General features: G+C 44.3%; 1 protein-coding gene across 1 annotated transcript; it reads right to left on the bottom strand.

The window, feature by feature from the left end:
• Positions 1-5688: 5688 nt before the first annotated feature.
• Positions 5689-23267, bottom strand: lrrcc1 (leucine rich repeat and coiled-coil centrosomal protein 1). The gene is made up of 20 exons (XM_079751668.1): positions 23192-23267; positions 22808-22857; positions 22311-22516; positions 22086-22151; positions 21788-21955; positions 19542-19708; positions 18704-18883; positions 17715-17986; positions 16357-16531; positions 15279-15427; positions 13472-13676; positions 12188-12327; positions 11436-11637; positions 10237-10422; positions 9630-9777; positions 8746-8909; positions 7435-7643; positions 6773-6910; positions 6054-6189; positions 5689-5961 (listed from the first exon to the last, which is right to left on the bottom strand). The coding sequence occupies exons 2-20, from the start codon at positions 22852-22854 to the stop codon at positions 5851-5853; spliced, it is 3069 nt and encodes a 1022-aa protein (XP_079607794.1). The 5' UTR covers positions 22855-22857; positions 23192-23267; the 3' UTR covers positions 5689-5850.
• Positions 23268-27315: the final 4048 nt, after the last annotated feature.

Genomic DNA, 27315 nt, shown 5'->3' with positions numbered 1-27315 from the left:
GCCATCTTTCTGCGCGCGCATCCGCCGTGTTGATAAACAAATGATCCCCCTATAAGTTTGCCTCCGAAGCTAAAGCAGACAGCCTAGATACAAGGACAGTAAAATAACCTTTAACAAACCTCTTTTCACAACAAGCGTCCAGCGAGGTATTTTATTTCACCCTTTAATGCACTTTATTTCCTGTTTTATGCATGTCATTTTCACGTGCCAATTAGTGTCATATTTCTGTTTTACACTTCGTGTTTATGTAAATAATGTATCATTTGCTGATGTGCTGTTTTGTTTTATGTTTATTTGCAATAGTTTTTGCAGTGTAAAGGACTAAAGAGTGCCATTAAAGAACGCCCATTTTGAAAGAAGCCAACCTGTGTCTGTGTGTTGTGACGAGAGCTACACCTTACATGATGTTTCAAATTACGTTTAAGGTCTGATAAATAAGTCATTTTAGCTGTTTACATGGTTACGTTTACTGCATATTAGGTTAGAGATGGTTAAGTTTAGGTATTAGGTTAGAGGTGGTTTAGTTTAGGTATTAGGGTAGAGATTGTTATAGTTTAGGTATTTAGCCTCGGCCTAAGTGATGGTTGTGGTTAAGGTATAAGTAAGAGATGGTTCAATTATTTTGTTGTGGCTTTGCATTTGTGGGGTCGTGCTTATTTTAAGTTAGTATTTTCCGTGACTGTTTTTCGAATTGCAAATGATGTATGGGCCATCGCGCTAGGGTCCCAGAACTGCGGTCCTGAAATGGTAGCCTCCGGTATTGCAGGAACATAGGCCTACTAATCATTGAAGGACAAGCTAGTGCTAACAATTAGCTCGGTTTCGGTGTCCTCACCTAGTGGCGATTACAATCAATTAAAGATGAACTGAAATAATCAACAGCTATAACGTGTTAGTAAAGACCATTATTAAAAAAAAAAAAGACTAAAAAATATATTTTAAAAATCAATATATAGCTTTTTTTAGCAACAAAAAAAAAGCGTATTTTAGTATTAGAGCGCCGATGACGTCACTGGCATGGTAGGACTGGTCGTTGCTGCAGACACGCGAACGTCTTCTACACTCCACGGCGGAAAATAGTGATTTTAATACGGCTGGTTACGGGTTTGAGCCTGTGAGGGATATGCCTGTAGTGTCCGACTGCCACCCGGCGGAGAGGGATCAATTTCAGTGCTCCAGCTCCACCTTCGGATCGTCTGGGTGTGACTGGTGTGCGTGTGGGTGCTGCCGGAGCATTGACACTGCCATTGAATCGGTCTGCTGCCGAGAGGTCCCGGTCAACCGTGACCATCAAATGGTGGGATTAGGTTGCATAACCATGCATAGGGCATTTCGGATGCTGTGCGGCGAGAGAGGTTTTGGAAGTGGCCATGCTTTCTCTAAGGGACGTCCGAGCGGAGACACTGGAGCGCCCCATAAATAGCAACCAAATAACAAGGCGAAAACGATCTTTCCCCCTCCGTTTTCCTTTGATTCGTTTCAGGAATATCTCCGTGAAGACGGATTCATTGCGGAAACGCAACGAGCTGTACAAACGCTGTAGTACCTACATATTCAAGGCGCTGGTTCTCCACATAAAAAAGTGGAGCGGATCAAGCCTGCGCGCTGTATAAAAACATTCAAGTCGAGGAGGAGATAGTAGTTGTTTAACCTTTTAGATTGAGTAGAATACTTTTAAATGTACAGTTAGTAATTAAATTGACCAAGGGGCTGTATTTAAAGCTACAAAAATAATAGAAAAAAACCCCTAACTTTCAACGCAACTCTAACGTCGCTTCAGGCGTCCACACGAATCCTAACACGAAACCGCATAGGTCCGGTTTTATTTGAAACCACCCTGGGACCATGGACCTATTTAAGAACATGGTTTATTATCTGCCTAATAACATGGTTATTAAAGACATGGTTTCCCAAAAAAATCGGCTCCGGGTGGACGGGACCTGAAAGACATGTTAGATGTGTAATGGGTTAGAAAAATAGTTCCTTATTGTGTGTAAAGGGTTAAAAATATAAATACATTTGGGGCATTAGTAAAAATATCAAAGTAGACACCCCTTTTATTTTTTTGTTTTTGACTATAATAATCTAATCAAATTTTATAATGTCGGCTTTCGCTAGAATGACTCACCGAGCCACTAGATCGCGCACTGCGCCCAGGGGTTCATTAACACCACAGCGACACGTTAGCGCAAAATAAATCCTGCGAGCAAGACTAATGGGGTCTTTGTTTCGTGTCTCTTGTTTGTTAAACAATAGGTGGGTTAAAACTCCTTAAATGCAACACATTATACTTTGTAGAGTAGACATGTTAGTAGGGTCATAAGTGTAATAGTTTTGGTCAGATGAAGAAATGGGTTTTGTGAATGTTGTGCTAGTGGGTTCTTGCGGGTGTTGCGCTGACATTTGGGTTCATGAAGTGAATGTGAGTTTCACCTCGGCACGGTTTAGCCGCTGGTTAGTTTATCCAAAACGTGGGTTTGCGATATGTGCTAAACCATCCGTAAAATGAAAGTTTAATATATCATTTCAAGGGTTTTTGTATTGTATTAAATTGAGTTCCTACCTTTTTAAATATTGTTTGATATAAAGTGACATTTCAAGAAATACTCATAAGTAGCTATAGGCATTTACTTATTTTTGATACGTTTATACTGATTGTTTGATTTCATGTTGTCATACCGTGGAGTTGCATATCTCTGAAGTCAAAAGTTTGTCAGTCGTCATGTGTCGTTTCAATGTTATAAGCATAAAGTCAAAGTCAGGATTTGAATAAATGTCCTGGTGCAGAATAAATCCTGCGAGCAAGACTAATGGAAGCTTTGTTTCGTGTCTCTTGTTTGTTAAACAATAGACCACAGGATTTGTGCAAACATACCCTCTTGGCTACCCCTAGATCAAGGGGGCAACAGATGCACTTTGGGAGATACACCTGCGGATGAGCATAAATGCGAGGCAGATTCACGAGTGTCACGTTTACTTTAGGTGGATGTTGGAGGTTTACTTTCTGGTGGATGTTGATGGATATTGCACAGATGCATCTTACTATGAAACTACTTCGAGTTTAACTCCCTCTGCATCAGCAATCGGCGAACATCAGGGTGAGTAGAAAGGGACATTTGTGGAACTTCTGTTTACAGACCCGCGTGGTTAAATTAGCAGCTTGGAAACATAGATCTGTGATATCGTCTGAGTAATAGTTATTACACTTTATGGTCGGAGAGCTAGCTTGTGGAGATTGACATGACAGGGGCTATCGGAGGGTTAGTCAGTTTTAAGGCTGCCAGCCATGTATTAAGGGCTGGTTTCCTATTCAAAGGTAGCGTGTGGAAATGTATGATTACCCAAGCTGGCTTGGCCCTATATAATTCATTACTGCAGCCAGGGGCAATGAAATAAGGTGATCCTCCTGTAGACCTGGTTGTTTGCTTTTTCGTAGCCATTTCAGCTAGCCTCAGAGCTTGACTCATTACCTGCTATGGCTGCTAGAGCCACAGAGTAGGAGTAGGTTACCATGCCAGTGACGTAGCTGATTGTTGAAATCCAACATGGCGGCGCCCTGTAACACTTTCACCGTACAATTTAATCCCTTTTAGCAAGTTCAGCCATTTTTAGTTATTGTACCAATGAGAAGGCAGACAATACATCTATCATATCAACTTACCTTCAAATTTCAGTTCAGTTCGTCATTAACACATCACCATTGATGTGTTAATTGGATTCAAATATTTTTTGAATCCACATTTTCCTTCAACTACTAACCTAATAACTCTACTTGAATGAATCTGTTACAGCACACATATCTGGAAACTTAACTTAATGAATTGCTGTTAATACGATGAGGGCTGTAAGATAAAATAAGGACATTTGGATGTATAAGCAGGTACGTGGTAAATACTGGACATTAAATATTGTTTAGAAAATGGGGAAAAAAATATCATTAATATATTCATAAAATATTTCCAACATGAATTTATATAAAAATATATACATTTATTTCCCCATATTCTTAACAATATGTAATGTAGTTCTATATTCACCACGTACCTGCTTTGACATCCAAATGTCCCTATTTTATAGTTCTCATCGCCATCTGGTGGCTATAAAATTTAGTACAAATGACAACCATGCGTCTGAAAAAGCAGTGGATTGAATGGTGTGCAACACCCACATAGTTTCCTGTCACTCACTCTCAAAGCCCTGGGCACCAGCCATCAGATCCAGTCTCTTCTTGTCAATCAAATATCATAGCCACTGATTTGACTGGTACATAGAGGAAAATTAGATATCTTATCTTAATATTATATTAATTTATATAGTGTTTTTATATTGTTTTCTTGCGCCCTCTGGTGGCTTCGTAGTGTATTCTTGCTCTCGGAGCCGGTCAGTTTACATCCGATGTGATGAGAGGTGAGTTACGTTCGCAAGGGCAGAGACACTTAGATTATATGGTTCATAAAATACATGTTTCAGTTGATGATTTTTTTTGTAATCGTTCTACCCAATTGAGAGGTATGCATTTTCTTGCTAGTAAAACAGGCTAGTTTTTGCAATTGGTAGTTTATTGTATTATTCACCACATGTTGTGTACATGTGTCCACAATATGTGGTAAATATCTTTCAAAGTATATGCATTGACCTGTGAAAAATTACCTATTCGCTAAAACACAATCAGCCTCCTTAAATCAGAATGATAACATACAAGTAAGTTATGATGTTCAATATAGTCTTTGTGACCCCATGTGTTGAGATGTCAGAACTGTGGGCTCCTTGCCTCTCTGGATCCATGTAAGAAAAGCATATTTGAAAAATAAATACAAATAATTGGACAAACAATCGTACCCATACACCTTCTCTCACATCCTTCGTAACATCAGGAGATGAGGGACCTGCCGCCGATCTAATCTCGGTGGCTGCTTCTGAAATCAAGGGTCATGTGTTTGATAGGTATAATCAACGAATGCACGTTTGCCACGCTAGGCGAAAACAATTATGCCGCCCCTCTATAGAGTGGCGAAGTCATGCCCTTTCCGGTAGAGCCCATGGGACCTATGAGATCGAAAAATATGCATGGGTTTCAATGGAGAGAAAGTAATTATCTTCTGATCCCTGATTATATGGATTTAAATGATCATTTTTCATGTCAAGAGTTTGATAGTTTATTGTGCAATTGTTCAGTTAAAGGCTGTAGAGAAAACAATGAGAGACTACATGTCTCGTATGTGCCGACAATCTCCCCATCGGCGTAACTGAAACTCTCCACATTCCCCAACTTATAAACGTTTTCACCTCTTTTGATGACTTATCCTCCCCTTGGAAAAAACCTAACATTATCAAACTTCTTCACGAAAATGTTGTTTTCTTTGCATGAAAAATTATGTTAAATCCACAAACAACATGTGTGTCATCCGGGGCATATAAAGACTCGGATCAATAATTACTTTCTCTACATTGAAACCAATTCATATTTTTCGATCTCATAGGTCCCATGGGCTCTACCGGAAAGGGCGTGACTTCGCCACTCTATTTGCAACGTACCATACCAGCACTACCAGGTGACTACTAATCTTTGCTTCAAGCCAGATATTAAATCTGCGCAGTAGAACGGTAGAAACCAATGTATTCCTTTGAGAAGATGAACTTGGAAAACAGGGTATTACACCTTCAACCAGAGCAGGAGCCCACAATAACAAAGTATAAAAACATTTTATTACATCAGTCATGATTCTCCATAATAAATAGAAACAAAAGAGCATTAAACCTTAAAAAATAGTAATGTTATTACTATTATGTTAACAGACTTGTAGCCAATGCATTGTGGATGTTCTTTAACAAAGGGACTGGGTTAAAAGATCAGAAGTCTTTCAGCACACTGGAGAGGCGTGTCATCTTCTGCTCCATGACTCTCTTGGTGCTCTCCGTCTCTTCCAGCAGCATGCGCATCTCCTCTTCCACCTGAATCACCTGACAAAACACAAACAAACACGCCTGCTGTGAATACCACATCCATAACACCTCACGTCCGCTACCTGGGAGGTGTGTTACCGGCGCCCTACCTTCTGATTGGCTCGTTCTATCTGCTTCTGCTTGCCGCTGGCTAGCCGTAGCAGCTCTGCGTGATGGGTCGCCTGTAGGGATTCCAGCTGTCGGCGAAACGCATCGTCCACACTGTGTAGCTTGTCGACCGCAGCTCTAGAGGAGAACGAAGGGCGATGCCGGGATTTAGACCTGATGCAAGATGTTGGGGGGTTTACGAATCACCTTGAATCAAAGAAAGCACACACTATGAGGCTTTTGAAGCCAAGGTTGTGATCTACTCTGTCCGATTGGAGGGACACGTTCCACGTATCGATCGCTCACCAGAAACTAACACAGCAACATACGTGTTACTTGGCAGGCCTCTAACAAAGGACCTTCTTTTAATCTAGCCTATGCATTTATCTTCATATGTGCTAGAACAGCAGTATCGTTAATTATGATAAACTCGTTTTATCCATTTTATTTTCAGACATATAGAATTTCTAGTGTCAGCTGAACAGTTTCAACTTGAGAATCCTATTGGACATAAACGGATATGTCCTGTATATAGTGGACATTAAGCGATATCTAGACATAAAGCGATATGATCTGTATATAGTGGACATAAAGGCATATGTCCTGTATATAGTGGACATAAAGCTATATAGTGGACATAAAGCGATGTGTACTGGAAATAGTGGACATAAAGTGATATGTAATGCATACGGTGCTCCGCTTCGTCCACAAGGGGGCGTACTTATGAGCCTCTGCTGCCTTGTCTCGCTCCTCCAGCAGCAGGCGCTCCTTGGAGTCAAAGTTGTCCTTCATGCGCATCACCTGGCCCTCCAGCCGGGTCAGCAGCCCCGCCTTCTCCTGCCACTTCTTATTGGAGGAGCTAAAAAGGGGGAGGAGACACAGGAGGAAGAGGGCTGATGGTAAAATGAGTGCCTGGCTCTCATTACCCTCAAAGTTCTTTCCAAACTGAAAAAACAACCAGTTTAAAGGTCAAATGAGCTGTTTTAGTGCTTCATATAGTCTCAAAGGACTTTACAGGGAACCCCTCCCCTTAAGGCAGTGGTTCCTAACCTTAAACGCATTCTAAGGTCGGCCCATTTATGCTCAAATTTTAGTTCATATGCGTGACACTTTTTTTTTAAACGCAATCAACATGTTGCTGGAACATCAAACTCCCTGTCATCGCGCCGCACAAAGTGATTCAGAGTAGGAATCAAAAGGCACTCTGGTCGTATAAACCGGAACAGTTCGTCATCATTTCTCTTGAAACGAAAAAATCCAAATCAGCCAAACCCGATCGCTATCACCCCCCCCCCCCACACACACACACACACACACACACACACACACACACACACACACACACACACACACACACACACACACACTCGATCAATAACCTGCCTGTGAACAGCTCTGAGCTCGTCCAGCTCCTGCTCCCGCTCCTCCAGCTGCTGCTTGAGCTGCTCCTTGCGCAGGGTGAGCTGCTCCACGCGGTCGCCGAGCTCGCCCAGGGCCGCCGCCGCCTCCTCCTGCCGCCGCTGGAAGCTCTTCTGGGCCTGGGCCGCCTCCTCGCGCTGCCGCCGGCTCAGCTCCTCGCGCTCCTGCAGCCCCTGGAGCCCGGTCGACGGTCAGACGTAAGGGACGCAAGACTCACCTGCTCAGGGGGTCACCTAGACTCTGCATCGCCACGCCGTCCCACGCCCTCCTACTTGTTGTATTTATCTGACCTTTGGTTTATCCGGGAAGCTCCCATTGAGATATAACGTCTTGTCTTCCAGGGTGTACCGTTACAGTACAGAGATGACATAGACCGCAGACAGACTGACAAGCAAAGCATAAGCAAACGAAAAGCACAAGAAGACAAGTACCTACTTGTTGTATGATACGTCCTGGCACTTAATCCACACACTTATTGTATGTCGTATTTAGTTTTAGTACTTTGTTGTGTAGCATCTTATCCTAGCTATATTTGTTGTATAGGGGGAACGGGTTAACCTAGCGATTGTTAGTGCTTTGCACTTGGTTCTCTGAACATCCTTACTGCACCGACAGCGATATATTAATTTTCTTTCTTATGATTAATGTACATATTGTAAGTCGCTTTGGCTAAAAAACGTCTGCTACATGCCCTAAATGTAAACGTTAATGTAAATGTCCTGCATGTTACAGAAACGGAAGCTGTAGTTCATGTGCCGGGTGTGGAGCAAAACATTAAAAAGGTGATGTGATAAAACATGTGATCCGCGTTAAAATAATAACGTTAGATCCTAAACCTGTGTGGAGAGTGAGTCAAAAGCGGACGGCTAAATAACAAAACACTGAACAAAGAAGAATACAATACTGAGATTGATAGATCTAAAATAGAGCAACAATGGCCGACAGCAGCAGGCCCAGTAGTGACGTTAGCCCCACCCCTGACGCCGCCCGTCAACGGATTTCATTGACTTTGCATGGGACACTCCCGAAATGCATTGTGGGTGCGTGTCGTATTGTCGGCTACGTGGCCTGCGTCAAAAAGCCGAGAATTCTTCTAACTTTTAAGGCAGCGACGGATCCGTCGGCCAATCGGATCGCGTCATGCAAATATGTGCAAGTACACTGTCCAATGAAATTGCCTTTGTAATACGACCCGGAGAAAAACACACGGGTACGTCAAAAAGCCCCCATCCGGCGACGGACATACGACGGGATGTAGTGTGAACGCGGCGTCACCTCTTTCAGCTTGCGGATGGTGGCCGTCTGGTCGTCTATGATCTTGGCTTTGATGCGAAGGGCGTCTCCGTCCTGGTCGCGGTGCTTCCTCTGCGTCTCCAGCTCCGTGGTCAGCACCTCCACCCGGGCCTCCAGGCGCCCGCGGTCCTGGGCCAGCGACGCCCCTAGGGACAGGAGGTGGTCACGTGACGAGCTCTCTCTGCAGAGCTCAGCCCTGTGACTGTGTCTGTGTTTGTTATGACTGTGTGTGTCTGTCTGTGTCCGGCTGTGACTTTGTGTGACTGTCTGTGTGTGTCTGTCTGTGACTTTGTGTGACTTTGCGTGACTGTCTCTGTGTGTCTGTCTGTGACTTTGCGTGACTATCTGTGTGTGTCTGTCTGTGACTTTGTGTGACTTTGCGTGACTGTCTGTGTGTCTGTCTGTGACTTTGTGTGACTGTCTGTGTGTGTCTGTCTGTGACTTTGTGTGACTTTGCGTGACTGTCTCTGTGTGTCTGTCTGTGACTTTGTGTGACTCTGTCTGTGACTTTGTGTGACTCTGTCTGTCTGTGACTGTGTGTGTTCAAAATAAGCACTAGGTGGTAGCATTTCCTGTGCAACCGGCTGCTGAAGTTCTAATTGTCATTGTTTGAACCTAGAATCAAAGACCTAAAATGTTTAATCTTATATTCAGACAAATACAAACACCTCAAAAGACTATTAATCGGCACGCGCTTTCACCATGTGGCAAATAACAAACCAGTGCCACGATCGGCACAGTGAGTTGAGCTTCTTACTGTCCAGAAGCGACTGTTCACTGGCCCCTTGCACTGGCCCTGGGCCTCCCTCTGGGGCCCCCCTTTGGGGCCCCCCACTTTGTGGGACCCTGGAGAGGCCTCCCCCTACCTTGCTGGGCCAGCTCCTGGCCCCAGATCTTCCTCTCGGCCCTGAGGCCGTCGATGACCGACTCCTGGGCCGTGAGCTGGGAGAGCAGCCGCGACTTGTCCTTCTTCAGCAGCTCCAGCTGCAGGCCCAGACGTTGGCCCTGCTCCGACTGAGTGAGAGACAGACAGACAGACAGACAGACAGACAGGGGCTTAGAATAAGAGTTTTGGAGGTAGGTAGAGAGATATAGCCAGAGAGAGAGAGGGGAAGGTTTGGAGAGAGACATAGGAATAGAAGAAAGAGAGAGGGAGAGTTTCGGAGGGAGGAAGAGAGACAGACAGAGTGTAACAGAGACTGAGAAAGAGAGAGAGGAATACATACAAAAACATTACGGTGAAACCAAAGACAAACCTCAATAAAATATTCAGGGCTCATGTTAGGACTTATATATATTTAAAATGTGTATAAATATTGAGATTGAGAATTAATATAATAACGATAAATATTTATAGATATTTCAGAACAGAGTGGATAGCAGCACAAAACCAAATAATTGAAAAGCCTCAACATAATTTAAAGCAACATCAAACACTGCTCTAAAGGCGGGGCCCTGATTGATAGAGGGCACCTTCAGCTCCTCGACGGCCTCTTTCTTGGCTCGGCTGAGCTCGGAGATGCGTCTCTTCTGCTCCTTCACCATGGCCGTGAGCTCCTGCACCAGAGCGGACGAGCGCCTCTCTCTCTGCTGGCTCTGGGCGAGCGATGCCCTTCTCTGCGAGAGCTCCGCGCTCAGGTGATCACATGCTTCCTTCACCTGCGGAGGAACAATTTAAAGAGCTGTCACCTGGGCGCGGCTGGTTAGACAAGCGGTGGCCGTCTCCGTCCGCTGTAAGAGAGTGAAAGAGTGTTCCTGTGAGAGCGTTTTCGAGTTGACTGCTCCCCTTGTCTCTGTCGGAGCCCATTTGGATTTTAGACAGCTCCCAGCTCATTTATGACCAATTAGGGAATCTCTTCCCTAATTGGGGGATCCATCTCGCTAGATTGTTTGGATTCAACATCTTGCGCTCTTCACAGGCTTTTCTGCTCTCACTCTTTTTCTCTCTTCAAGTTATTTTCTTTAACTTAAGTTCAATAAAAAACAAACAAAAAATTCACCGTGTCACTTCACGTCAATGCAGGTTTTGGAATTTCAATGCAGTTTTGCTGCCAGATGTATGGAGGATGGTGTAGGGAGGGTGGTGTAGAATGGGCGGTGTAGGGGAGGGCGGTGTAGGGAGGAAGGTGTAGAGAGGGCGCGTTGGGGGACAACGAAAACATCTCCTTCAGGAGCCAAATTAAAAGTGTAACCCGCGGAAGGAAACATTGATTTATTCAGTTTTACTCTCAAGCTCGCCTTCAGAGACCGAATCTATCTGCAGTGAAACTAACTGGGTTTGATCTCAGACTTTTAGCATCAGGTGGAATTGAAAAGTAAGCCCAGCCAGATTGAGGTCAACTCTACATTAAAGCATTCTCCTTTGTTGGTGTTACTGGAGGGCGACGTCATGGCGACAGCAGACCTGTTAGAGGAGGCTGAGGAAGACTAACGGTGACATATTATACCACCAGGTGTGAGTGTGATTATCCGTTACAAGCTGTTTTGGAAATCTGCCTCTCCGTCATACATCTAAGTGGACACGCCCACATGTGATGTCAGAAGAGGCCGATTTTCCACACGGCTTGTAACGGCTAATCACACTCACACCCGGTGGTATAATATGTCACTTAAACGGGACTCAATAATGTAAACGGATCCCGTTCCCGTTCCCCGAATCCCGTCGGCCCTACCTCGGAGAAGCGGGCGGACTCAATGGTCAGCGCCATGCGGAACTCGTCCTCCAGGGCAGAGTACTGGCTCCGCCCCGCCGCCAGCTTCTCCTCAAGCTCCGCCTCTCGCTGGGCGTGTCTCTGCTGCGCCGACGCCACCTCCGCCGCCACCGCCTGGCGGAACTCCTCCCCGCCGGGTGTCAGCCGCGACGCCAGCTCCTTCCTTTGAGAAGAGAAAAGGTTATCGCGCTCGCCGGCGAGCAAGGCGGCAAATGGTAACCTATACCAAACAGAACAGAGTTTAGTTTGTTTTTCCTGCTGTCCGGGAGAGATGAACGTGTCATGAATAAAGATGGGCAATTTTGTCGTTCTGGAACAAGGAAAACAAGGTTTGCATGAGCATCATGCAACACTGTCAATAATATGCAGGAACTCCAAAATGAGGAGATAGTATTTCAATACAGAAAACGTTTTGGCAAAATCTTTTCCGGCTTATCACAGCAAAGTAAAAGACAGTACATATCTTATGAAAACAATGTTAACATTTCAATCTCAATCTCGGATCTTTGTCAGGTTCTCATGGAGATCTGAATGTGATCGAAACCTGGAACACCTGGGGGAGCAATATAAAGTGTGCGGCCCCTAATCTCTTTAAAGTATTGTTCATACTTCTACGATCGTTACCCCGCATGTCTGAGACCGGCCAAAAAAAAACGAGACGCTTGTGTACATCTCCTACAGTCCAGATACTCTCCGGTGGTACTGCCGTCTACCTGTGCTCCTGCTCCCTGGTAGAGAGCTGCTGCTGCTGCTGCTGCAGCTGGGCTCTGAGCTGCCGCACGGCCGCCTTCTGGAGCTCTGCCTCCCTCTTCAGAGCCGTCGCTCGCTTCTGCAGCTCCTGCTGCCTCTTCATCTGAAAGCCCAGCAAAGGTTAGCTTCACACGGCCGCCCCGGCTGCATCCCTCAAACACCAACAGCACACGCAATTATTTTGGGATTGATTGATATACGTCCTGGCAAAGAATATAATTAAAGACTAGAAATGAAGTGTTTCTTTATTAAGGTAGTATATAAAAAACACCAATTACCAATAAATCTGATACATCAAAATATAATAATTCAAAAACGAGAATTAAATATGTCCAATAAACAAGTAACCATTACTTTGTGCGTCTGGGTCAGCCTGACACTACCACCAACACCTATATGAGAATACTTCTGCTATGACTGGTAGAATCAGTGGTTAACCGATTATAGTTTCATTCGTTGAGCTGCGTAAGTATTTAAGCTACTGTTAGAACCGGTGCTTAGGACGCTGTTAGCTTCAGCGGTTAGCCTGCTGTTGGCATCAGTGATGAGCCTTATGTTACTGTTATCCAGATGTTATTATCAGTGGCGTTAGCCTGCTGCTTGCATTAGCGGGTAGGCTGATGCTCGCATCAGTGTTAGGGCTGCTCGATTATGAGAAAAATCATAATCACGATTATTTTGGTCAATATTGAAATCACGATTATTCAAACGATTATTTTTGAGTTTGAAAACATGTATTTATTCAGCATGTCTCTCCGACTTATTTTTCTGTACCTGAGAACTTTCGCCTTAAAAAAATACACAAAATGGTCAAAAAGAAAATGTTCCAATCTAAAATGATAGAGATATGGATCCAGCTGTTCTGCCCTTTCTATAAAACCTAAAAAAAAAAAACGATTATGTTAATTTTTTGCTAAAATTAAAATCGCAATCAAAATTCGATTAATCGCCCAGCCCTTGATTATGGATCCACGTTCACGCAAGGACCACGCAGACGCTTTTGACGCAGTCCTGAACCTTTATGGTTCTGCGTCAGGGTTTTAGTAGGCGGACCAATCACAGCCCCTGCTGCTGCGTCGCCTCGACGGAAGGTTACAATTTTTGGGAGGCGCACGTCAGGCCCTTGCGGTGGACCGTAACCCCTTTGCTTTGCATGAACGTAGGACCATAATCAGCCCTTTAGCCTGCTGTTAGCGCCAATGCTACGGTTTCCCCATGTGACTGAGCTGCGGCGGCGGCGGCGCTACCTCCTCGGCCTGCTGCCCCGCCCGGAGTGCGTCGGCGCGGGCCACGCTCTCCTCCACCTCGCCCAGCGCCCTCTTGTGGTGCTCCTCGTCCGCGCGGGCCTTCTCCAGCTGCTGGCCCAGCGCCTGGCTCCGCCCCTCCAGCTCGTGGACACGCCCCTGCAGCTCCAGGCGTCCCGCCCGCTCCCGCAGCAGCAGCTCCTTCAGCCTGTAAGTTAAGGTAAGGTTAAGTCCTCCTTTATTGCCCCTTTTTGGGGGAAATTCTTTCTCTGCTTTTGACCCATCTGGGAGCCGGTGAACACACACACCAGTTGGCATTCGAACCGGCCACCCTCCGGTTACCAGTCCAACTCCTTAACCAGTAGGCCCCGGGGACAAGATCTACTGCCAGTGTTCTGGTCCCACTGCCATCACCCGTACTGTGATGTAAAACCAACAAAAAAATCAACAGGGCGGAGCCGAGTCATCAACAGGGCGGTGCCCAATCAACAACAGGGAGGAGCCATGCAACAACAGGGCGGAGCCGAGTCAACAACAGGGCTGAGCCGAGTCATCAACAGGGCGGAGCCGAGTCAACAACAGGGCTGAGCCGAGTCATCAACAGGGCGGAGCCGAGTCAACATCAGGGCGGAGCCGAGTCAACATCAGGGCGGAGCCGAGTCAACAACAGGGCGGAGCCGAGTCAACAACAGGGCGGTGCCGAGTCATCAACAGGGAGGAGCCAAGTCAACAACGGGGAGGAGGATGCAAAGCTAGCTGGAAAACAGTTGCGCAGGTGCGCTGTACATCTGAGGCGCACAAGCGAGGAAAGCGATTCCAACACCTAATGTGTTTCCCTGCAGGAGAAGTTCCTCCCTGCAACCTGCTGCTGATGAGAGGTGGGTGTGGAGTAGGGACGCGTGCACTCGGGTCATTATGATGTCCCGGCAAATGTGGCAATTAAGATTGACTCCCGTGCCACTGGTGACATATGCTTACCATACGGGCCTGTAATTGCTATCACACCGACAATCTATCTTAGCAGGGGGGGGTTGGGAGTGGGTACAAGAGACATGATGTGCTCTCCCTCGCTCTCCCTCTCTCTCTATCTCTCCCTTTCAATTTCTCTCAAATGAAAACTATCAGATGAGCCGGATGTGGGGTGTTCGAGGTGCTTCGGAGGACGGGGAGATGTAGAGCATTTAATTATAGATAATTATTCCACAGACAATTTAAACATTAGGATTATTTGCAAGCCATGTCGATTTTCTATAAAATATAATAGTTATAATTCCCTCCCTGTGGGAAATAGCCTCATTATCGCAGTCGAACCTCGCGGGGGCAAATCCTGGAAAGCCAAGAATTCCTTGCCTCCTACGCCAGGGTTTTTGACAGCCATAGGGTGGAATTTCAATGGCATATAGAAAATATTCATTCGAGGGGAAGGAGAGATTAATCGAATGCAGGAAGTGAGAGGGAGAGAGGGAGAGAGACAACAACATAAAAGAGGAAGAAAATACATTAAGGTGACAACTAAGATCCCCTGGGGGGGAGATGTTGGAACGGCTCAATGATTTCGCATACCTCCCAGGAGACGCTCCAGGGTGTGTGTGTGTAGGGGTGGGTGTGTGTGTGTGTGTGTGTGTGTGTGTGTGTGTGTGTGTGTAGGGGTGTGTGTGTGTTTAGGGCTGTGTAGGTGTGTGTCTGTGTCTGTGTGTGTGTGTGTATGTGTCTGTGTCTGTGTCTGCGTGTGCGTGTGTAGGGCTGTGTAGGTGTGTGTATGTGTGTGTGTATGTGTCTGTGTGTGTCTGTGCGTGCCCCCCCCCCCCACCTGTCCGTGGTGTGCAGGGCCATGTCCTGCAGGTCCTTCTCCTCACAGGCCCGGCTCTGCAGACTGCTCAGCTGCTCCGTCAGCCTCCTGGCGGCCTGCTCCGCCTTCCACCGCCGCTCCCGCTCCTGGTCCCGCTCCTCCACGATGGTCTGGAGGGAGGGAAGGAGGCCAGGGACCACCCGGGGGTGGGGGGGGTACGTTTATTGGTTTATTAGTCGGCCACTGACACTGGACTGAAAGGGGTGGTTCAACGTCTAACTCGGGCTGTGCCATTAATCCCATTTTGATGATTATTATTAAGTAAATTTTTAAGTATATTTATTTGATTCATTAAATGTCTTATAGATATTGCAGAACAGCTGGATACATATTTGTACATTAATTTCGATCCGAACATTTTTCTATTTGAACATTTTGTGTTTTTTTTCTAAGGGGAAATTTCAGAGTTCTCAGTTACAAAGTGCTTTTTTGGAGAGAAATGCAGAAAGAATGCATCACGCTCTCAAACTCAAAAATAGTTGTTTGAATAATGAGATTTCAATATTGACCAAAATAATCGTGATTATGATTTTCCCATAATGGAGCAGCCCTAGCTCTGGTCGCTGTAGTCCCGGGATGTTACGCCGGCTGGATAAAGGGACTATGTCCGTGTGTCTTTCGTTTCAAATTGAACGCGATCGAGGATATAGTATAGCGTGATACAATAAAGCATGAGGAACCAAGGAGAGATTGCTCCGATGCTGAGCGAATGATGAATATTTGTAAAAAAAAAAAAGAATATCGTGAACAGTTTGTGTAAGCCACATATAAATGTTCCGCTGGTAATTGAGTCTGCAGTTCTTTGGAACGAGCACTCGTCCTTCGACCAAATCATCCTATTTAGGCATTCACCGTTTAGCCGTGAAGCACCGTTTAAGTATAACCGTTATACAAGGGGATAAACATTGAAGCAAGTGATGAATAAACGGAGGGTTTAAAGGTTCTCCAGGTCTAAAGACGCTGTGGTTTAATCTTCACAGAGCGTTTATACCTGGGAATGAAGTACAGGGCGTAAAACCAGCCAGTGTCACTCTCTTACCCTGTAGGTTTCTTCTTCTGCGGTGGGTTTAGGGTTCTCCTCCCTTGGTGCCCTGGTGGTCTTGGGAGACCACCCCCTGGCTGTCACCACTGGCACTGCAACGCTCGGGGCATTGGCCCCCCTCCGGAGCCCCAATGCACTCTTGGGGCCCTTGCGTTTAGGCGGTTCTTGATCGCTGCACATTAAACAATCACAGGTATTGAACAGGCCGTAAACATATCGATCGCAAAACGCCCTGGAGCATAAAGAAATGTCGGGCTCAGGGAAAAACGGTAAAGACGGAAGGCTTTACTGGCACTTCTAAGTGTGTCCAGTTCTTGGCAACGTGTAAATTCATCAGAGGATCTTTATCTGCACCTGGCGTTTCTGACGACTTCAATGACGTGTGTGCTGTGCTGTGTTAGGAGTGGTTGATTAAAATGAAAGGTAAGTGTGGGTGTGTGAGTGCGTGTGTGTGTGTGTGTGTGTGTGTGTGTGTGTGTGTGTGTGTGTAAGCTATCATGCGTTTAATATATATCACACACGCCATCACCCATGTTTTTGATTAAAAACATCTTCTGCCTATGAATAAATTGGAAGACTTCAATCAGGGGTGGTGTGGTAATAAAGGAAGACATGGACCCAGAGGGGAAAACAAATACAATTCCTATACAACAAAACAGTGCAGAGCAAAGTAAACAACAGGACCACACACACACACACACGCAAAGCTGCAGTGTCGTACATCATAGGAAAGAGGAAGAAAATGTATACTGCCCTCCCCACTAGTTTGCAATTGAAGGTCAGGTGGGTTTGCTCTACTTTGTAAGCGGCCGTTACGATTGACGCACCCTGAGCCACACGTCAGCAGGATAAACAGTCACCGTACTTTCAATGATCGTACTCGGGCAGTCAGGAAAGCTTTTCAGCCAAGCCGCCTGGCTCTTTTGTTTTTAGCGTCTCAATTCTGCTCAAGCGTCCTTCAGCAGGGCACTGAGTCACTGCTCTCTATTCCGTAGTGGATAAAGAAGGCTACGGCCAAACTTACTTCAGATTTGAAAGCAAATTGCTGTTATAATGAATCAATGCAGTGTTAAACTACAGCTTCAGGTAAAGGTATAGATGTCACATTACGCCTTATCTGTTCAACTATATGTTAGTAACATTAGCTGAATTTCTGTCAACTTCAATTCATTAAGAAAATGTTTACATTTCAGTGTCAGAATGACATGACAATTTGAAAAACAATGTTCTCCTGTATTTATAAGATTTATTGATTTATGTATTCCTAGTTCAAGTTTTACATTTAGCATGAAAAGTGTTTATTTATTTTGGCGAATGTGTGATGGCCCTCGCTGGCCAGCAGGGGGGGGACATACCTGTCCGCCCTCCGGGCCCTGACCCCCTTGAAGCCGCCCCTGGCGGGCGCGTTCCTGGCGGGCGCGTTCCTGGCCGGCGCGTTCCTGGCCGGCGTGGGTGTGCTGCAGGTGGGTGTGCTCCTGGAGCTGCTGGTGCTCCGCCGCGTGGAGGCTCCGCCCTGCCTCCGGTTCTCCTTCCCGCTGTCGCCCTCGCTCTCCGACGTGTGGTCGATGTCCCTCTTGGCCCTCTGCAGCGGCAGCCTGGGGGAGCCGGGCCCAGCGCTGGCCGGGGCCTGCGTCAGAGTACCATTGAGGCTTCGTTAAAGGGTAAGTAGCGTGTTGCGGCTGGATGCCTGGACTCTCCTTATGGTTAACCGGCCAGCAGCCCATCGTCGATGTAATACGTTTTGCCTGTATGTATGTTTGTCAAGTATGGCACCCAATGCACTTCTGACCATCCCTGGAAGGAGGCGATCCCCCACTCTGCGTTCATCCTCACGATTTCTTCAACGTTTTTTCTTGCCCTTTTGGGGCATGGCTCAGGGGGGTGTCATAAATATTTGGCCTGCTGAGCCCTTTGAGACTGTAATGGTGATTAAGGGCTATACATACAAAATTGAATTGAATTAAGAAAACCCTCAGTTGCAGCGGCAGATACTTCCGCTGCGGAGATAAAACGAAATGCAGTGTGAGGCCAGAAAGACTCCATTGGGGTTTACATGTGGCACCATGCGGAACGTTGTCTGAACCCAAGTCACGCACGCTCCAGCAAGGGAGCATGGCCAATAGCAGACTACTGTTCTGGTTTAACAATACTATACCTTTATGTACACAAAAACACAGAAGTGTTAAACACACTGAAAATAAATCAAACATAGAAATAACCAATAATGTCTTTATGGCCCAGTGTTGAAACCGCACTGTCACTGTGGGACAACTTTACGGCTTCACTACCCCATGCACAATTAGTCAGGGGCGTCCAGCAGCTCGACGAAGGTACGAATAAGCACCTGATGGAACAGCTGTGACACTCGGTGCTCCAGCTTCCTGATGCGCTGCTCGTTAACTCGGTCTTCCGGAGCAGCTGCGGGGGGCGGGGCCTGGGTCTCCCCGGAGACGCTCCTCTGGCGGAACTCGGCCAGGACCTGGTTGATACGGGGGGTGCTGAGAGCGCCGTTCCCCTTAGAGAGCTGTGGAGAACACACGGGCAGGCTGGGGTTTACTGCCGCGTTCCCTCAGAGCTCGGAATACTGCTCTTCTGACTTCCGAGTAGGGAATGGTTATAATAAAACGCTGCTTCGGTTCAGAGTTCCTAATCGAAATGTCGCGCGAGCTGGCTCCAACCCCAGTTGCCGATTTGATGTGGTATCAACATGGCTGTCCACAAAATTATTATTGCTAATATTTGTACTTTAGAAGTGTGATTTTCAGCATGATATTCTTTGGCTACGTCAATCAACCCTCCGATACATTGTTTATTTAAAGTTATTAATATAGAAATATTATTTAGCTATTGTGTCATATTAAAGCCATATTTAACAGAGACAAAGTTATCCATGTTGGTAGATTTTTCAACTTCGAACTTTCCATCACTCTGGAAGACATCATTGACGCGTTTCCCACCTCTGATTCACTCAGAGACAGCACAGAGGTGAGTAAACCCATTAAAATACAATAAATGGTAATGTGTAGATTCATCTGATCGTGGGCGCACAGCATAACATATGGCATCGCAGTGGGTGGGTAAATAACCCATTGCCCTGACATTGACTGTATGCTTGGATCGTTTAAAGTTCCTGTTGGTTGAACACCCCTGATCCTTGGCTACAATAGACAGGGGAACCAAACCTGTTCGCTGCCACTGGTCTCGGAGGAGAACAGGAAGTCGCCGTAGTCCTCCAAACCGGGGTTGTCCCCAGGGCTGTCCTCCCCTAGGGGGGCTGCGTTCCCCAGGCGGTCTACGCCATCCAGGACACAGACCTGTGGTAGGGACTGCAGGACCATCTTCCTGTAGGCTGGAGCAACCGAAGAGAGGGAGAGAATGTGTTCTACTCCATTGTTTGGACCTTGGTCGTAGGCTGAACATTCATTTATTCCCATTCGATTTAAAGACTCTTGGGAATAATTGAGGTGGCACCTCATTTACAATGATGCCAGGATTACACCATGGAAAATTGAATAAATCAATAACATCCAAAAAACTGAAGAAGTCACAATTTTGGTCCCGAACAGATTTGGGACAGTTACAAAGATATAGGACAGTTATCTACTGAAAGTGTTCAAAAGCTAAGTGTATTGATATGTGGGTAAATGCCAGATATTCCATGAGTCTGCTGCACTTACACTAAGAGCTGTCAGTCCTGGTGCGAATTCATTGGAGTGCAATAAATGTGAACCAAAATTCAAATGCATATAAGATGGCAGTGCTCTGACAAGGGCTTTATAACTCAATAGAAACCCATGACCTGGACATTTTAGAAAGATTTTCTCAAATGCACCTGGTCCGTTTCCTCTGTCCTTGTCTCTCACATGTCTTAATACATTGTAAACCTTGGTCCATATAAAAGAAGTTCCTAGCGGAAATATTAATACCTGCGGTTAGTTTAATTTAATTGAGTCATTCAATTGAGTTTTCTTTGTGCCCGAGACAAATAGATGTTGTGCATGGCCAATATCCACCTTTGCTTCCGTGATCAAGATGTAAATAACAGCATATTTTTGTATTTGTTTGGAACTAACATTTTTGTAGTTATTATTTATTTTTTTATTATACTTTTCAAGGCTACCTTCGGATTTTCTTGAGCTTGTGGTAGGGTAAGTGTTGAACTGACCTACTCTATTTCGAATGTTAACGATAGCCAGCTTACAGTTGCTTATAATTCATGAACAAGTGGAGCATGATTTGGGGGTTTCCATGAAAATGTATCCATGCAAATGATTAGGAATGATAAATGTGTTCTGGAACGTGACCAGAGAAAGATTGTGTTCTACCCTACCATCAAGGACAAAAGAGGAGATGAGAGACACAGAAAAAGATACTCTGTATAAATTGACCATAAGAGCTGAGGATAATTCAATATATAATACATTTAGCTTTCCTATGTTTCAGTCTATTGTATCCCATTCATATTTCCATATCATTATAAACAGTTTGCATTGTTTTTTATTATTTATGTTGTGTATGCCCTCTAATTTAGTGGCCCTCTAACCCTAATGCTAACCATAAAACAGAACTTTACACATAAAATGAAACCCTAACCCTCATGCTTACCCTAAAACCAAACCCTAATGATAAGACCAAAGACCTAGATCAAAAAACCAAACCGTTAAACCTGAACCCAATAGGAAACCCCAAACCTAAAACCAAACTTTAGAAACAAATACCAATCCAACAGCATTTGTATTATACAAGGGGATACCCCATGTTGGATAAATCAAGTCCATATTATCCTTTGTCACTTAATATATACATCTATATAAATTAATCTATAAATAAATATGTATATTTATATAAAGTACAATTCATTATGATACATAGCAGCCAGCCAATGTGAAGCCATGAGACAGCCTTTTCACACTGGCTATATTTAGTTTGCCCTTGTTAATTGTCCATTACTTACAGGCCCAGGGAATGTACATCAGTGAAGTGCTTCTTTTTTGACTGGGTTAATTAGGGTCTTGTTCGCATACAGTATGCATGGCCAAATAAGGACCTCAACCTGAGAGATGAAGCCACACTTCCTGAAACCTGCCAGGTGCTCCCTGAGCATACCCACACTCTACACTGTTATGAGCAGTATTGTTAACATCGTATAGTATCGTATAATACAGAATATATATTTGTTGACATGTATGTGGCTTAATAAGGAGCAACGACTTTGAAAGCCTTAAAACATTTCACCATTGGACTTTCATCCAGATTCATAAAAAAAGGATTTCTTCCCAGTTCTGTACAAAAATCAAGGAGAGAATGTGTCCTTGTGCGGCAGATTGTTTAACAAGGTGGTGAAAGGTGCAGACTACGTCCATCGTGTATTACCTTTACTGCCATGGAACCAGTGGCTGCAGAAAAGGAGCCATTATGTACACTTTACCTGACAGGCTGCAGACAGGGTTGCCTTTACCATCCAGGCTCAAGGTGACTTCCCTTAAACTCTGCACTCCCAGCAGGCACTGCAGCAGGTGGTTGATGCTGTCTAAGCAGTTGCTATGGAGACTGAGCTGCTTCAGCTTGTAGTCCTCTCCGTGGAGGTAAAGCAAGCCTACCGTGGACACAGTGGAATCAATACCATCAAGTCCGGATCGATGGTGTGAAAGCCGCCACGGGTTTTTCACCTTTTAATTTAACTCAGAAAATACAGAGGACCTTGTTCATTTGCGTTGCGCACTCACCGGTAAGGCTGTTTATCTTGTTGTAGGATAAGTTTAGTGTGGTGAGGTTCACAAGGCCGCTGAGTCCTGGGGCAGAGCAAAAAAGGACACCAGCGGCTCAGTGACGCCGCGGATCATAAACCACTGACAAGTCAACCGTCGTTCACGTAATGATGAATAACGACTCGGGGAAAACCCACTCGCTGACTCCCGTTGTATTTGTAAAGAGAAGAGATGTGGACCCACCTTCGACCTTGGCGATTAAGTTGCAGGATAAATTTAAGGTCCTGAGGAACGTCAGGGAAGCGAGCCCTTCGATTCGAGAGATGCGATTGGACGAGAGGTCCAGGTGCCGCAGGTGGCCGCCCGAGGTCAGCGCTTCGATCCTCGAGATGCGGTTGCAGTGCAGATTGAGTGATGTCACTGTGGGACTCAGAGGAACCTCCAACAAACTGGAACAGCAGGGAAAAACAGCGAACGGTGAGATGAAATGTACCAGATATTGAATTGCAATAAATGGGATTTTGAGATATATGGCACGCCACGTATTAGATGTTGTTTTTCTGATATTGCTTACATTGACTTAAACGTTCATTGAAGTGGTCCTTAGATCATATCGTACTCAAATAACAGATATGATATATGTATTGGTGCAATGAGAACGAACGATTGAAAGGGTGCAATACCACAGAACCGTTGCGGGCACTTTCTTTTTTCAATAGGAGTCGTAGAAATGAGTTTACCTTGACACATCCTTGTCAATCAGACTCAGCTCTCTGTGCGCCATCATCACCTACGGAGTGGGTTTGCCCGTTAGCTCGGTAACGTTGTCCTCTATTTTGTTGCTATGTACACATTGCATCCCGCATTTAGCTCCTGATGTACACCAACTGCTGATCTATTCACAGCAGGAATGCACCGAATTGAAAGTCACAGACACATTTGTGTAGAGATATAGATAGTTAGAAAGTGATGCTTAGATGTTATATATAACTATATTACTACTGCTCGATGGCTGACTGCTAACGTTCACACATCTTCAGGAAACTTCGTCCATAAAGCAAACCCTACATAAGTAGTAGGCTATAACGGCCCGCAGTCAACTCGTTATTTTCATTAACGCTTACATCAAATGCAACATAGTATATCTCTGTGCGAAGTTTATTGTTGTTGTTGTTGTTGTACCGCCGCTCCAATTGAAATCGCCGCTTCTAGTCACGGACTTCCTATTTGGTGACGTATGCGAACTACGTTTCTGCTCGTCATCCAATCAGAGCACCGCCCACAATGGGCAGAGGCTAGAAAGAGACGAACCACATCAATTACATGATAAGGAGAAAAATAAACTCAAGTAAAAAGTATGGGGTACTTTTTTGGTAAGTGATGAAACGTAATTGTAATCCATTGTGGTATCGGACGTACCACTCGGAAAGTTGTAAGTGTTAAACACGTGGTTTATTAAGAAACTCAAGGTAAAGGAGCTTGCATGAGGTGGTTCATGAAGCATCTCCCAAATACAGCCACAAAATCAGTTTTTGTTGGTAATAGGCCCAATTGCATCCAGCTATTGCGCCGGCGCCGGAGCTATGTTTTTCTTTGGAAGTTTTGGGTCACAGTCGGCCCCTATCTGCCCCGGTTTGTTCAATTTTGGTAAAATAACGTCTAACTTTCGCAACTGTGACGCAAAACTTCGAAAAAACCTGACCCGCCAGGCTGCACACCACACGCCCCTTGCCACCAATTAGGTCCTACTGACGTTAGCTTGGATGTCATGTGGTCTAATAAAGCATAGCATGAATTAATTTACATCATGTCACATATGTAAATCAAGACGGATAGCCTAATCAATTCACAGCATGACTTCTGTTCAAATCAAACAAAACATATATCATAGTGACACAGTGAATTATTTATGATTTAAATAATCTTCCTGAGACTAAATGAAGGGACCGAAACATCATAGTCTACATTCTATAACCTTTTTCTATAAACCTTACATCTATTTTCAACTTGGTCTCAGCAGAAGATCCAAAGGCTTATTTATGCCTATTGATAATATAATATATGTCTTTATTCATGTCCAGGGCCGGAATGGGAAATACTATTAACTTACACGCATTAACATTAACAATTTACATAATTGAAAGTTGGGATAATGTTTAATAATACCAAAAAATTTAAAGAGTTTGCTGCAATGATTATATATTTAGCCTACTGAAACGGTTCCTGTCCTTTATTTTAACCATGAAGAGACACTTCCATCTTCATAATTGCATCCAGAGGGGGAAAAAAAGTGTTATTCATCAGTAGTATATTAGCGCATACCTCATTATGCTATCATTCTCTATCATTAAAGCCATAGCACACACTGGATTGTGTCAGTGTATAGATGACATGTAATGCACCTCCCAGGTGCGTTGTGTAGCTCCCCCATTTTGCTCATAATTCCTGCAGCCGCCACGGAGATTGGTGAAGATTGATTAACTTCATCAAGCGGTGGACACATTGTTCAAATTAGCGTAGAGCTGCATGACTGATCACCGCAGAGCTGGTGGCCGGCCAGGGCTGATGGGGTTCAATTTATACCTGCGGGAAAGGCAGCCAAGCCTCTCTAACCTAGGGGAATGATGATATGTTGCTAATGAATTAGAGACACCATCTGTTGCCGCCTCGCCACCACTTACCACCCCCCCGTCCTGGAACCTTTCAAGGGCAATGCTAGAACAGGATCAATACATATTCATGATTTCCATTACAGCATTGGATATATATATATATATATATATATATATATATATATAGAAATCATTCACCCTAAGTGGTAAGTTAGCACTTTCAGCACTTTTGGATTCCGTTTTCTTTTCTTTTTTTGTTGCTTACTTTAATCTAAAGCAATCATTGCGTTGTGACGGTTCCAGTCCCCGTTGAAGCCGTAAATTAGCCACATAAGAAAGTTGAACTGTTCCTTAATGTATTTTTCTTAATTGTGTTTATCTGAACATGAATGTCAACTTATATGTTAGAATGTCAAACATAAGTATGATAAAATGTCCACATTTGTTTGTTTTGTTCCATCTAATGCACATGGATTACTTGTCCTTGTAATACTGTAGCCTAAAGGTCCCACCATCACTTTTCCAAACTAGCATATAAAGGATGTTATCAATTATGCAGATAAACTATTATGAATGCCAACATCATTTCAGGTATTTGGTTATACAATATATTTTTATGCAACAATAATTGAGATTATAGGTCCCAGCCAGGACTAGGTAGAACATCCTATCTAAATGTTGCACTGATTGTTGTGGTCTGGACCATGAGGCCAATGTGTCAGGTACTGTCCATTGAGTTGAACAAAGATTTCTCAGACAGTGTGGTGGCAGTATTCAAGCCTTCGGGGTTGAATCAGATCAGTTCTTCAATAGAACACAGGGTAGATTTAGTAAGACATAATATGCAAAAATGTTCCCAAAGTCAGAAACCTAATTTGGTGGTTGCACATTTCATTCTCGCTTTGTATTCAAATACAATTTTGATCAGAGATTGTTTTATTTCAAAAACAGTTTGTTGGTTTTTAATCCACAGCTGTACAACTGACGCAACAAATACAAAGGAGACATAATAATCACATCTTTCACATGCTGATCATAAAAATACTTCTCCTCACACTCTTGACAACTATGAGCCACAATTAAAATGCATTTTGCAGAATTTATGCACATTGAACAACGGAAAATATAATAAATTATATATATGTATATATTTATAGTCCAGCAAAATGCATGAATGAAACGGTTCACATTGTGGCAGCACTTCACATGATGGAAAGTCTTTCTTAATCGCCAACATTTTTCCCATTTCTTATCATATTTCCTTACCCTTTAACCTCAATACATTATAGCAAAAGACAAATGGAATTTGGTAAGAACAAAATAAGCCATTTAATGGTTCATTTCCTTACCCTTAGAACTGCATATTCTATGCACAGTTCAGACCATTATAGGTTCAGCGTGACAGATCCACGGCAGATCCTTATCATTCTTTAAAAATAAAATTAGAATAGAATAAAATAAAACATGAAGGATTTTTTTGTGATTTTATTCGATTTCCTTTTTTGGAACAGATTTTGCAATAGCCTGGAATACAATATTAATTAGCCTCTTTTTTCATTTAAATAAAGCACATCTCAACAGTAGCAAGTCTTTTAAAGAGGCAAACAAGCACAAACATGTTCACAGGTCCCTTTCTCAGCATTTCCTTTTGTCATCATTTGTTTTGTTTTCCTTTAAGCGCAAATTCCTCATCCAGAAGGCTTTGCTGGTATCTCGATTTCACATTCGACCTCCCCGTCGCTTGGTAAGACCTCTATCAAACAAAAACAACACAAGACAAGTACATGCTTACATTACATAGCGAGACCAAGTGAAGTCACCGACATTGAGAAGACCTGAGTGAAGGCTTGCTTTGTATCTATATGTTAATCAGTACCCCGCCGAACGAAAGCAGTAAAAATATGTAACATGGTCCAGAATATTAACCAGCTGGTCCAGGGGGTGCATCAAGCAGAATTGATTGAGTTGGACAGGGTTAGTAATCGTGTAAAACAAGCACAAAACAAGTTGGCCTCTTAATCTCCATCCAGTTTAACAAAACCAGGTAATTTGCGGCATCATGTTTGCAATCAATCATCACCTACAGCAGAGCTCAATTACTTAAATAAATACAAAATCCAATATCGGGCCCTTGAGGACAAATGGGAAATAAATGGCAGGTCGTGTCAGGTAAAGTCGATCACATTGATATTGGTTCTTCCGAAGAGAGCGAAACGAAGATGAATTGAGGGACATCTAAATGTCGCTTGATGGAAATGGAGGGAGGGCGAGGAAGAGCCCGTCTTAGTGGTGGCTCAGACAGCCATCAGAGATAACTGCCAGAGCGCTGCCTTCTCTCTCTTGTCTCTCACGCCCAGAGACCGGGAGAACGACAGGGCCATTTACAAGACGAGAGTGGAGGAAAAAACTGGAACATCATGGTAATAGGTGGATTGGGACTTAACTTAAAAACTGGGGAAATGAAGTGGTAATATTTCACTTACATCAAGGGCCATTCATTTTCTCCCATACTATCAGGTTACTCTGAAACTAGTCTCCAAGATTTCAGCTTCTCTTAGACTTTAGATATAAATCTAAAGTCTAAGAGAAGCTGAAATCTTGGTGAATGGATTAGCATCAGCTGAACGATCCGATTT

Source organism: Pollachius pollachius, assembly GCF_949987615.1.
Source record: "Pollachius pollachius genome assembly, chromosome: 14".
Classification (NCBI taxonomy): domain Eukaryota; kingdom Metazoa; phylum Chordata; class Actinopteri; order Gadiformes; family Gadidae; genus Pollachius; species Pollachius pollachius.
This window is presented reverse-complemented; position numbering and strand designations above follow the sequence as displayed.